Source organism: Eleginops maclovinus, chromosome 6 (genome assembly GCF_036324505.1).
Source record: "Eleginops maclovinus isolate JMC-PN-2008 ecotype Puerto Natales chromosome 6, JC_Emac_rtc_rv5, whole genome shotgun sequence".
NCBI classification, from domain to species: Eukaryota; Metazoa; Chordata; class Actinopteri; order Perciformes; family Eleginopidae; genus Eleginops; species Eleginops maclovinus.
This window is the reverse complement of record NC_086354.1, coordinates 16795818-16807937: the sequence shown is the minus strand read 5'-3', so window position 1 is coordinate 16807937 and position 12120 is coordinate 16795818. Positions and strand designations below refer to the sequence as shown.

General features: G+C 39.6%; 1 protein-coding gene across 5 annotated transcripts in view; it reads right to left on the bottom strand.

The window, feature by feature from the left end:
* asic1c (acid-sensing (proton-gated) ion channel 1c) overlaps positions 1 to 12120 on the bottom strand; it is an 86635-nt gene that overhangs the window by 15022 nt on the left and 59493 nt on the right. For 4 of the 5 annotated variants that reach the window (XM_063886016.1, XM_063886018.1, XM_063886014.1 and 1 more), the window contains exon 1: positions 653 to 1868. The exons of the other annotated variant lie outside the window; for it this stretch is intronic. In XM_063886016.1, the coding sequence (XP_063742086.1) occupies positions 653 to 1294 (642 nt within the window). In that variant the 5' untranslated portion in view covers positions 1295 to 1868. Of the gene's footprint in view, positions 1 to 652; positions 1869 to 12120 lie in introns of those variants that run through there. 5 annotated transcript variants of the gene reach the window in all.

Below are 12120 nucleotides of genomic sequence, written 5' to 3'. Positions count from 1 at the left end.
CTGATGATGTTATAGGCTGTTCCGGAAGCATTTGATACAAAATTATAATTATAATTATTACAAATAGTGTGACTATGGTTTGCAATCGTCGTATTCCTCCATGCAGCATTCAGTGGTTACTCCAAACTTAATGTGTGTAATGAAGTGCAGCTCTGCTGTATTTTTTAAACAATGCCGTATACCGCACATGCCCTCCAGATGTTTAATAAAGGGAAGCTAAAATTTTAATTTCAACTGATTTACTTGTTTGAATTATTAATGCTCTCATTTTTCTTCTTTTATATTGTTGTCACGGGTTGTAAAGCAAAAAGGCGTTAATTCAAGGATTGCCTGGGTGAGAGAAACTCAGAAGACTGCAAAGAAGACACAAAAGTCCTTGATGATGACATGCCATGACATTTTCACCAACAACATGAAGGAAGCATTTGTTTCTGGAACTGACTTTTGTAGACGTAACGTTTAATAAAGAGAGAATCTGTCATATGTGAGAGGTGAAAAACAGTGCAGGCTTGTTTGCAGCTTTGAAGCTCCCTAAAAACACTCTGAGAGATTGAGGGTGGTTTGTCAAACGCTTCCATGAATTATTAATAAACGTTGTAAACAACCATTCATATCCACACCTGACAAACACCATCTTTCTCTCCGTACATACAGTGCTGAAGTTTTTGTAGGTGCAGGGGTCCCCTCTGAACCTGCACTCCAGCAGCATGTCCTCCAGCTGGTGGCCGAGGCGTCCCATCATCTCGGTGGTGTTGACGCTGTGATCAGGGGGCGGGGTGAAGTTTTTGAAGTCCAACAGGTTCAGGAGACCCTGTATGTGGCTGTCTCTAAGCAGGGACACGCTCTGCTCCACCACCGTGTGATTGGGATACATAAGGTCCATCCAGTAGCCGCTGTGGTACAGGTCATCCGTGGTCAGAGAGGATACGCGGAACACGTTCTTGTTGCAGAAGGTAACAGCTGGGAAGGACATGTTGTGAGCCCACACCATGTATATCTTCGTGATGGCAGGGTACGACATCAGGTAGAGGATCCGATTCCAGGACCAGGTGCACAGGAGACTGATACAGAGGAAGAAGGCCATGATCCAGATGACTCGCTGCAGTTTTGACTTGTCCGGAAAGAAGATAAACTTCAACCCGTGGACTTTGGTCCTCATTATGAAATCCACAGTGATCTCCTTCAGTGTCGGTTTAAGGGAGCTGGACTTGTTTTGGACACAAGTCTCTTGGGCATCACTTTCTTTAGGTGGTGGTCCCATGGCAACTGTTTCGGATATAGGTACTTTAACCATAATTGCTTCTGTTAAGGCGGTCGCTTCTTTACTAATTGCTGTTTCTCAGTTTCCAACCCTACACATCTCTAATTCACAAACAAACATCTCCAGGTTTAACTATCACAATTTGCAGGTAGCAGCGACTGGACTCCTGATGTGCAGCTGTCCCACTGTTCACGCTTGAAAATGATTTGCCGTAAACAAAGGACCTGAGCTCCTTTGGGGAGGTAAAATTGATTTACATAATGATTCCTTTATGGGAAAAACAGCTGAATCTGTCCATTAATAAAAAAACATCAAGCGTAACCATCAGCAGTCCTTCATCAATAGATAAATGGACGTGATAATTGCAGATTTTAGCGACGGCTTCACTCCCAGAGGCAATCACTTTGAAAATCCGGAGAGGCTTACCCCTGTTGCTCTGATCTCTTACTCCTCCATCTCCCTCTTCAGTGCCAGACAATACTTGCAGATTTCGGTGGTTTCTCTCTTTGTGCAGTAGCTGCCCCGAACCCAACTCCTCCCTTTTTCCACAGATTGAACAGATGCTTTTTTAGACTGTTGACTTGCAGCCTGCATAAAGCAGTATAAAGCTTGTAGCCCCCCTACACACTCTCTCTACAGTCGAATGGAGAATGAGGTGGAGCCAGTGAATGAAATTGTTTCCCTCGGTGATGAAGTAGACCTCCGATGGTATAGAGAGGCGGGGGGAGGTATCAATCAAAGTACAAATAATTGTTATAAAGAAACTCCCAAACAGCAAAACTGACGAGGTCTGAGATCCTTTAATATTGGAGAATCTGCAGCTAGCTCCTGGCTCAATACATCTATAAAATTGATAACTGAGGGGAGCCCGTTAGTTGGAGAAAAACACAGAAAGATCCATTTAAAAATGTGTTAGAAAAAATCCAGTATGGCACATCTCCTAGATCCTCTTTCTGTCAGTATCAGATATGATTTCACAAATGCAATGTAATGAGGGCTGACATGCCGCAGCATGCAGATGTGACTCTGGCTGATACTAAAAGTGCTTTACTCCGTTTATGTGAGCCTATTAAAGCATTCTGTTTGGCAGAAGGCTCAGATTCACACTGACACTATTTTTCATTATGTTAGCTGGATTCTTTTTATTTTAGAATGTGACTGTTGGCTAAGTAAACTGATCACAGCTGTGGTGACTTAAGATGAAATATTCTGAAAAGGGAAGAATGGAGAAAATGTTGGATAACTGTGAGTACTTAAGGTAAAGGTTGCCAATTGTAAGTAATGAAGTATGTCTTCTTCTTTCTTAAAAATCAATACATTGGACGTAGTTGTTAAACAACAGAATCGGAGGGAAATTAAGAGACATTTTACCTAACAGAAATCACTCAACCTTTTGGGGAATAGCCATGTTCTAGGTGAGCGTAAGATGAAATGATCAACAACTCTCACATATCTGCTAGCTATACGTGATGCTAGAGCTAGCAGGCTGTTAGCTTAGCATATTGGAAGTGGAGACTCCAGGAAAGTCATTCTGCAAAACCTTTTTTCTTGTACAGAGAGCCACGAAGCAAGCTTTAAAGTTTCTAATTTATCTGTGGTGGCCTTTCTCATCTACATACTGTTATTGTCTTAGTACATTATATGGGTAAATTCCTTTGAACTTGTAAACTAATTTCCTATAACAAAAAGAGAAAGGGTTTGGCTGATAACTGTTAACTTTGACAAGACCGTTCTGCCATTTAATGCGGGGAAAGAATATTTTACAAGATATTTCAATCCAAGGATCAAAAGGTCAAACTGTAGACTTGATTAAGCTCTGGGAGTCTTTTATTCCTATCAGCACATTTGTAATTTAACTAAACTCAATTCAATAAAAAGATTACTGTTTTTTCAAAACATTTGAAATTATCTGCAGCCAATTTAATTAAAGCCAAAATGATCAAATTATAACAAAGAGAGAGAATTATGCAGAACAGTTCCTGTTCAAAAGTTGTGGTAATAGGCCTACGAGTCCGATAACATTAATGAATGTCTGGATACAGAAAATAAATAAAGCCTCATTAACAGCACACTGCTAACAGTTTTTGTCCCTGCAATGGTTCAGGGCTTTATGGTAAAAAACAAATCTAAATTAATTGCAGAGGTCCAGCTTCCTTTACAGCTACTGGATTTCATGTTTGCACGGCGCCTAATTTGTTCTTACTCGAATGCAAAACAGATGCTTGACATTGCTTTCTCTTTAGCCTTATGTTCAAACATTTTTATTTTTAGAAACAGCCAGATGGGCTCTGTTTTAATTTTACAATTAAGGATTCTCTTTATGTTTGGGAAAGATCCAATCAAAGTAAATAAAATGCTGTATTTTGGCATGAGAGTCGATAACTACCTCTGTGGTCCCAATAACAAAGCAAAACAAAGAAGATGAGATGCTAATGCTGCATGAGCGCTAAAACCAGTGACTTATTCCAACAATAAAACCTTATCAGACTTACAGCTGACTGCCTGGTTTCTCCACTTATTGACCCGCTGCATGGATTTCCTTTATTCTCGGTTTCTTTGGATAACATGTCAATAGATATGAGGTGCATTTAGCTGGTAATTTAATTACCCAAGCTCCTTTTTCCTATAGAAGCCAAGCGGAGGCGTGAGGCTCTCTGAATTGTCCGTCGTCAGCAGTTTGAACCAAAACGCATTTCATTACTCCCAGCTGCGCAGGTTACACACAGGCAATGCACGACAATCAGCATTACTCTTTTTAATGTGCTTTCTAACTGCACATTTCCAGCAATCAGCTTTACGTTTTTCTATCACCTAATATGCATTATTGATTAGACGCTATAATACATTTGCTTGATTTTACATTTTAAACATTTACATTTTAGACCTTTGAAGCTATGTTAATGAAGTTCGCGGTAGTGTTTATCTTTCTATTTTAGTGTAATGTGTTCTTTCTGTGCAACAAAGCTTTGAATCTCTTCTGGACTTTGGGAGATGTTTTAAGATCCAGCTCACTCTCTAACACCCTTTTTTCTATTATGTTTCTCAGAGACACATAAACATTTATAAACCCCTCACACATTATTGTAATCTGTATTCTTTAGCCAACCAGTCGTCACTATCCAGGTGCAGGGCTTTGCACTGGTATAACTTCATTTATTCATCAATCCTTGGACTGCTGCCCACTTATTTATCCACGTACATGTCACGTAAACACTGCTGCCAAGGCCTTCACTCCCAGGGCTTCAATACTCCCTCCATCCCCTGAGTCCGTACAGTATTTAGTCAAAAAGCTTTCTGCTACACTGTCCCCTCAACCTGAACACAATACAACAGGAACTGAAAAGTCCAGAATGATTCTCCTGGGGGAGAATTTAATACTTTCCAGAAAACTGAAGACAGCATCTGTGAGGGTTCACTTTGGCAGTTAACCACTTATCATTTTCATGGAGTGTTTGTAAGAACGTCCTGTCTGTAACTGAGTGTCGTACTACTGCCAGATTTTTTTTTTGAGAATGAAACCCATTGTCTTCATCGGATTAACCATCAATAAAAAAAAAATAGTGAAATAATTGATTAGTGAATGAATGGAAAAATGTTGATTTTGACATTCAAAACAGCTTGTTCGTCATCCTCTCAACAAAAACCCTCAACATTCTCAAGTTTTAGCCTCAATTATAAGGATTTCCAGCTTTTTTGTAACCGTTTTGGCTACGAGGGTGTAGCCAAAACAAACTGCAAACCTAACATTGACATACTGTATATTCACCTCTCAGGTTGATGGCAAACTTCTAAGCAATATATGTTGCGGTCCACAACCTGAGTGAGCCACAAATGATGTTTTATGCTATCGCCGTAACCAAAAGTAGTTGCTTATTTGGTAAACATCAGTGATTGATGTGAACGGCTTTGCATCCATAACTGGAGACATCATGTATGTAAAACTTTTGACTTGGCCACACAACAAGCTTAACCACAACGATTACTTATAATTAGTTCATAAGATAAGTTGGTATAGAGAATGTGTGAGCAAACATTTGTACATTTTTTTGTATAAAAACATTGATTAGTGCAGCTTTAAATATCAATATTAAACTACTTGAATGACATATTACCAGTGATTTTTTTTCTTCCCATCAGAATCAATGATTTTCTGGGTAAAGTGAAAGGGATAATGCAGTGGACTGTGTAGCTTTGTGTATAAGAAGTATGTATTTCCCTCTTGCTTGTGTTACTGCAAATTGAAACATGACTGTACAAGAAGGTCAGAACGTGTCTAATCTAATCAATGAAACAACAAAGCTTACCTATCTGATGTAACACTCTGCAATGGTGTGTCTGAACTGCAGTGTTTTAGAAATGTTCATAACGTGGCTTTCACTTATGTCTGACTTACTTTGAAGCTGTCTTTGTTTGTGAGATCCTTTCGCAAACTCATTAATAGAATTTAAATAACCCCTCACAGACAGCATTGCAATCACTGAGGACTATAAAGCGCTCCAGGTGGAAGCACATTTATTTTTTTTGTGTCCGCAAAATCGTTATCCTCCTCCATTCTGCTGCTCCCACATTTCTATTGTTGCCTTCCTGGCGATGCACAGACATGTCATATTTATCGCAGTATTCAAGCATGTAATTAGAGAATCATGTATAATACAATTTGCTGAATTGAGAAGCTGATTGCCGTTTTGATGGAAAAGTAGAAACTATTTTAAAAGATAACTATTTCTCAGATATGTACATTTATTGTCCAGCCTTGAGACCGGCTCAGTGATCCCGGATACTGTCAGGAAATTACACTAACAATCCTCCTTTTATGTCAAAGCCTGGCTGAACCCCAGAGGTCTCATTAGAGGAGGAGCAGACTTTTGACTGAGAAAAAGGGAAGAGACCCTTCAAGGGCCAGTGAGAATGAAACACCAAATGAAATCCTGGCAGCAATTATATTCACGTCAGATACACACAGCTCAGACAAAGAGGTGACGAAAAGCTATAGCCAGTATTATTGTCCAGTTATTGTACAGCTAAACTGATTAGTTTGTATGTCGATACACAACAATCAAACATGTCAAAAATCAATTGTGAAAATTCAATGTAAGTGTGATTGTCCACTAGGTTACAGGCCCAATGATTAATTAAGTGAAATTAAGATACAGAATATGAATTACATACCATCTGCCATCTTCCTTCTAATATAACTTGAAAAGCAGTTATTTTCTTCTATCAACAAATCAATAATTGAATGATCATTTCAGATCAACATGAACAATGCTTTATTGTTCTTGCTTCTTTTCCTATTTTATGTAGAAAATAAAGTGACTGCAACACATTTGATTGATATTTTTAGATGAATATAGGATCATTGAAACAGATACAATATCCAGTTCAAGTTATGTAACATTTAAAGCTTGAATAAATAAAGCTGACTTGTTGGAGATTAAGGAAATATTCCACATTTATTGCAGCATTGAGTTACTGTATATCACAACTCGAAATTCTGAATCATACAAATAAAGGCCAGAGAGAAACAAGTCCTCTGTTACACTGTGATTTAAGACTAAACAAATGTAAATGTGTAACAGAAGACAGACGGTTAGATCCAAAAAAATCTGCGATCAGGGACGTCACTCTGGTGAACAAGCAGCTTCTTTAGCAGAGGGAGACATCTTGTGGCCTGCCTCTAAATGAAACTAACCTCATTGAAAAGCCAGCAGCAGCCACTTTGTATTCTGCATGAGTATTGCAAGGGAAGCAAGATTGGATTTTAGCTAAGAGGGGCTTATACTTTGGAATACCTCATATAAAATGTAACAAGAGGGAGAAACATTGGCATTTCCTTGGTAAGAATAATAAAATTAAAAAAGGGAGAGTATATTTAACATCTTATTGTCCATAAGACTATGTGAGGCTTTAAGGTTCAGTAAAGGGAAGTTCACCAGTAATTGTAAACATCTCTGACACAGCACATGTACAGTACCCCCCCCCCCTCCACCAGTAGACCAGGTGGAGAGCAGCTGCAGTCTGTATCAATAAAAAACAGATGCTGCGGTTACACCTGCCATCTTGTTCCCTTGTTACATTCCAGGCAAAATCCAACTAAAAAAAACACAAGTGCGCTGTCACTCAAGCTTTCAGTCTGCAGCCCCGCAGTCCCACTTTGATAAACTCACTCCTCATATTTCCTCCCCGGTACCTTCATTTGCAAGGGTAATCTCTTTTTTTTTTTTGCATGTTCTCATCGTGTTTGCTCAGCCGGAGGCTTTTGATATACATTCCTGAATACATTTTGCCCGCTTTCCCCCAAAAAATTAAGCATTGTAAGCACTTTCCAGCTGTGTGAAAAGCACCATAGAATAACAGCAATGCATTAAGACTCAGCCGTGTGTCAGGTGAACGTATTAGGATTCAAAATATATTCCTAAATATTTGCAAGGGTACACATTCACTCTTTCCAGCATTCAAAGAAACGTCACTTCATAATTTAAATGTATGTCATTTTAAACACTTAAACGATAAGCTGTCTCCAACAAAATGTCATGTCTGGCTTTTACAGTAACTGGTGGTGTCAGGCGGACTCTCAGTTTACTTGAAAGAAGATAGCAATACAATACTTTAGGAGGAGCAAGACATTGTTACTATTTGGCATAGATCACAAGGCCATTAGTGGAAACAAAAGATATACTGTATGGGCATGGCAGGTAATCCAAGATCAAAAGGACATATGATATGAAACCTTAAGCATTCGCCAGGCCATCATTGGGTAGTTAAATATGAAAAATGGCTGTTAAAAGCACTAACACATGCTTTTGTTTGGGTATGACACTGTGCCAGAAGGCTGGTAATCTACAACACAACATAATGGCACTATTGGTTTTGGACAGAGCCACTCTTGTGTCCAATGTCTCCACCTAACAAGCCAATTAACTTAAGAGGGTTCTGTCAACTGGCACCTCCAATGTCTGCCTCTGGTGGTGTCTGTACCCTGGTGTGCAAGTCAGCAAAAAAGCGTCCCCCGTGCTATGAATTCCTCACTTTTCCTCTTCAACGCCATTGATCGGAATGCCAATACAGCACTTAGAGTAACAGTGGCTCCCGCACTGGCCTTTACTGACACTGAGTAATGGAACAAACATATTAGGTATTTGCTATCTGGCCTGTCATCTACACAACCTGCCTCAGATTTGTTTATTCTATTGTTTGAACTGTGGAGCTTTATTTTTTTTGCTACCTTTCTTTTCATGCCTGAGGCGGCTCTATAATTCTGTGCTCCTTCGCACACCTCTTCCTTTCATCTCTCCTAATGCTTCCAGTTGTGCATCCTGGCTGTGGCTTCATTTCAAATGCAGGCTGAATCACAATGATGGCATCGGTCCTCTGCTGAGTCCCAGTACCACCTCAATCTAAGCACAGCACTGCCTCCTTTTCCTCCAACTCCCCTCCTTTGCCTTTTGTTCCCACCTTGTCTTCTTAGCTTTCCCCTTCAACTCTGTCTTATCCAACACCCCCCATCCGAGCCCTTTATCCATCCCTCTTGTTATAAGCTGCCACTCTTCGTCCCTTTTCCTATCTTCAACACTGCCTATTTTATTTCTAACACTCAATCCTTACTACTGCTTGCTTCACCCTTCTCTTTCCTTTGACCTCCAAAGCCTGTAGACTATACTGCAGTGGAAGTAAACCTCCACATCCTGTTTCTGTTTTGGCAGACCCAGAACAAATCCGCAACCACCACATACAGACCATAATGAAATATAATGATGTCAATACAGTTTGATACCTCAACAGTAAGTTCAATCACACCAAGAGTTCAACACTTAAAGGATAAATGTGTTAGAATCTACTCTCTGCATTAGCGCAAGGCAGCTAGAGCTCTGAGCTGCTGATCGATTGAAATGATATCACGCCAACTTCCGCATGAATCCTGCATATACACACTGACAGATGATTTATTTGGTCTGAGCCAATCTTGCAGGTTTAATCCACAGCAGTGTGATGGGATGTGTTGGGGGGCTGACACTTTCGAGTATTAATGAGGCAATCAATCACACACTAGTTCAGAGACAGTGTGTCCTGCAACAAGATGGCGGCGTGATTAAAATATTGATAATGAAATAAAGCTTCCACTGAAGAAAGTTGTTCTGTGGAGCGGTGTGTTGAGATGTGTTTAGTGATGCGCTGTCTGACCTGTAAAGATATACATTTCATACTCTGGAAGCAGATAAATCGTTCAGTGTAATCTGAACAAAACTTATTGCCATAGTTCACTTACAGATTGATACATGGACATTCAAAGCCATCTTGCTGTATATATTTTTAGCACTGGGTAGAACATTTCTAGCTATTGCCATCTGCCAGCCTTTAATATCTGCGACTCGTTCTCCTCCAGTGAATTACAGCATCCTCCCCCCCAAAAACATATTTCAGTACTTTATGCAGAGGGAATAATTGCTCTTGGGGGCCCTGATATTTCCTCTCCAAGATTTCTCAATACCACTGCACCCATATCCAACTCATTAGTAGAAACATCTGCTCTTTCCTGTTACTGTAGACATGCTGTAGTTTCTTCAGCCAGTCTTTCTTTGTCTGACTTTGATACAAAAATGCAGACATATCACACTTAATCCTAAAAAATATACAACTAAGACAGAAATATCTAAACATAATAGTATTCCAAGAGATTCAATTATGAAAAAGATGATTTGTTTCAATGTTTTGCTGATTTATGGCCATTTCCAAATGCATTACGCTCAAACCTAAAATGCTAAACTAAAAGGCATCGGAATGATTTTATGCATATACTTCTTCCGTTTATTCCACATGTAGAGAGCTAATTGTCAGATGTTGTCTAGACCTTGCGTGAGTCATCTCGCAGTGATGTTCCTGAAGTATATGATGGGTAATCTCATTTCCATCAGATCTCATCTCCGGTGAGGGGGACTGCCTCTGAGCCTCCCACAGTAAGATCAGCAGGCCGAGGAAGGGAATTCAGGCAGCTCCATGAATATTTAATTAGTCCCCTCTATACATAGGCCCTCAGAGCATCTCCAGTTTCTGACATTTAGCTGAAATTTGTCCTTTCTGCATTGGGATGTGAAAGAGCCAAGGTCACTTAACTGTCCACATCGATATCCAAATCTGTCTTCATAAGCTTCCATTGTTTTTGGAACTGAAATCCAGTTCCATTTTCATATACAAGCCTGAAACCGTTTCTATATTAGAAGTTAAGTTTACTGTGGGATCTATTTAAACTATTCTCTCATACAAAATAATTGTATTGCCAGTGTAGAAGTTCTATATAATTAGTATAAATCACTTTCACTTGTGCATCGGGACAAACCCATGTTGGTGCTTGGCTTTCATCCCTCAAATCAATGGTCCATTTCATAGAAATACAATCCCTCATCGGTCTCTGCAGCAGGACGATTGATTCAAATTGTGCTGACATGATTATTCTCTCTGGTGAAGTCTGATAATCAAGAACGAAAATAATCTGGGATTCAACCAAAAATAAAAGCATAAAATGCTTAGACAAAACACTAGAACATTTGGTGCCATCGCTACAGTATGAAGATTATTCTTCTGAGGTATTTACAAAAATAAACAATACCGCATGAAAACTCAACTGGTTTTCAAAACGCCATATGTTTGCTCCATAATACATGATGCGTGATGTCAGGAGAGATTTGTTGAACCATATGGTAACTCGGTAGTTTACATCTTCCCGAGGACAATTTTAGGGAAGTATCTCTCATTTCTCCTTCAAGAAAAATCACTATTAGTAGAAGTCACAACATGAGAAATTGGAAACAGTATAATTATTGCCCTAACCATGAAAGCCCAATAACAACCTTTCTGCTGTTGGTACCAGGGTCTTGTAACAGAGAGAAAATATTGCTGTATTAGTATTCCTTAGAATTCTTTCTGTGTTACACCCCCATACCTGTTTTCCCCCTTCAGCTGGTGAATCTTTAGATTAAAATGACATTCATTATTTACAAAGGAAGGATTATGGGACCCTACCTGAAGAAATAATCAAGAAATGACAACATCCTTTGAATGAAAGTGACTTCTCTTTCCCTAGCGATATCTGATGTCTATGTCTCATCATGACAATGCTCGTTTTATACAGAGAACCACTCTCTTACAGCAGAGCTTTCGCTGTAATGTTTTCCGCTGTTGAAGAACATAAACTGACTCATAATTAATGTTATGGTGGGCAGCATGAAGAATTTAAATTGAGCATCATAATGACTATCAAACAGCTCACAGTTGTTGGCAATGTTGCCGAAGTCTTCTGCATATGTTGCGTTCAAACACTTTCAACTTAAAGTTAAAACATTATTTTAGGTATTCTGATAAATATTTAACAAACTAGTAGTAATCCTAATGAGAAATGTATAAACTTTTAAGGATACTACCGAAGGATGCATGTTTTTCCCGTTATTTTTTATGACGCAGTTGACACAGATTTCATTAGAGGCTAAAAGAAGCCATACTTACTGTGGTAAAGTTCTCTGGACCGCAGTCCTTGCCTCTGTATTTGCAGTCAAGCAACATTTCGTCCATGTTGTGGCTGGCCCTCTGTACAAACTCCAGCATGTTGAAGCTCTTGCTGGGGAAGAACTTGCTGTTATCCGTGGGCTGCCCCAAAGCGGCCATGAAGTCATCAAAATCCCCTTGTTCCACACCCAAGAGGCCGGCCATCCAGAATATGTCGTTCCTCAGAATCTGGGACTTTCGATAGCTGTTGTAGTTGCATATGGTGATGGCTGGGAAATACATGACGGGACTGTCCATCTCATCAAGGATAGTGACATGGGGGTACTGGTAGTACTCGATCACACGGTCGGCCACTTGGTAGA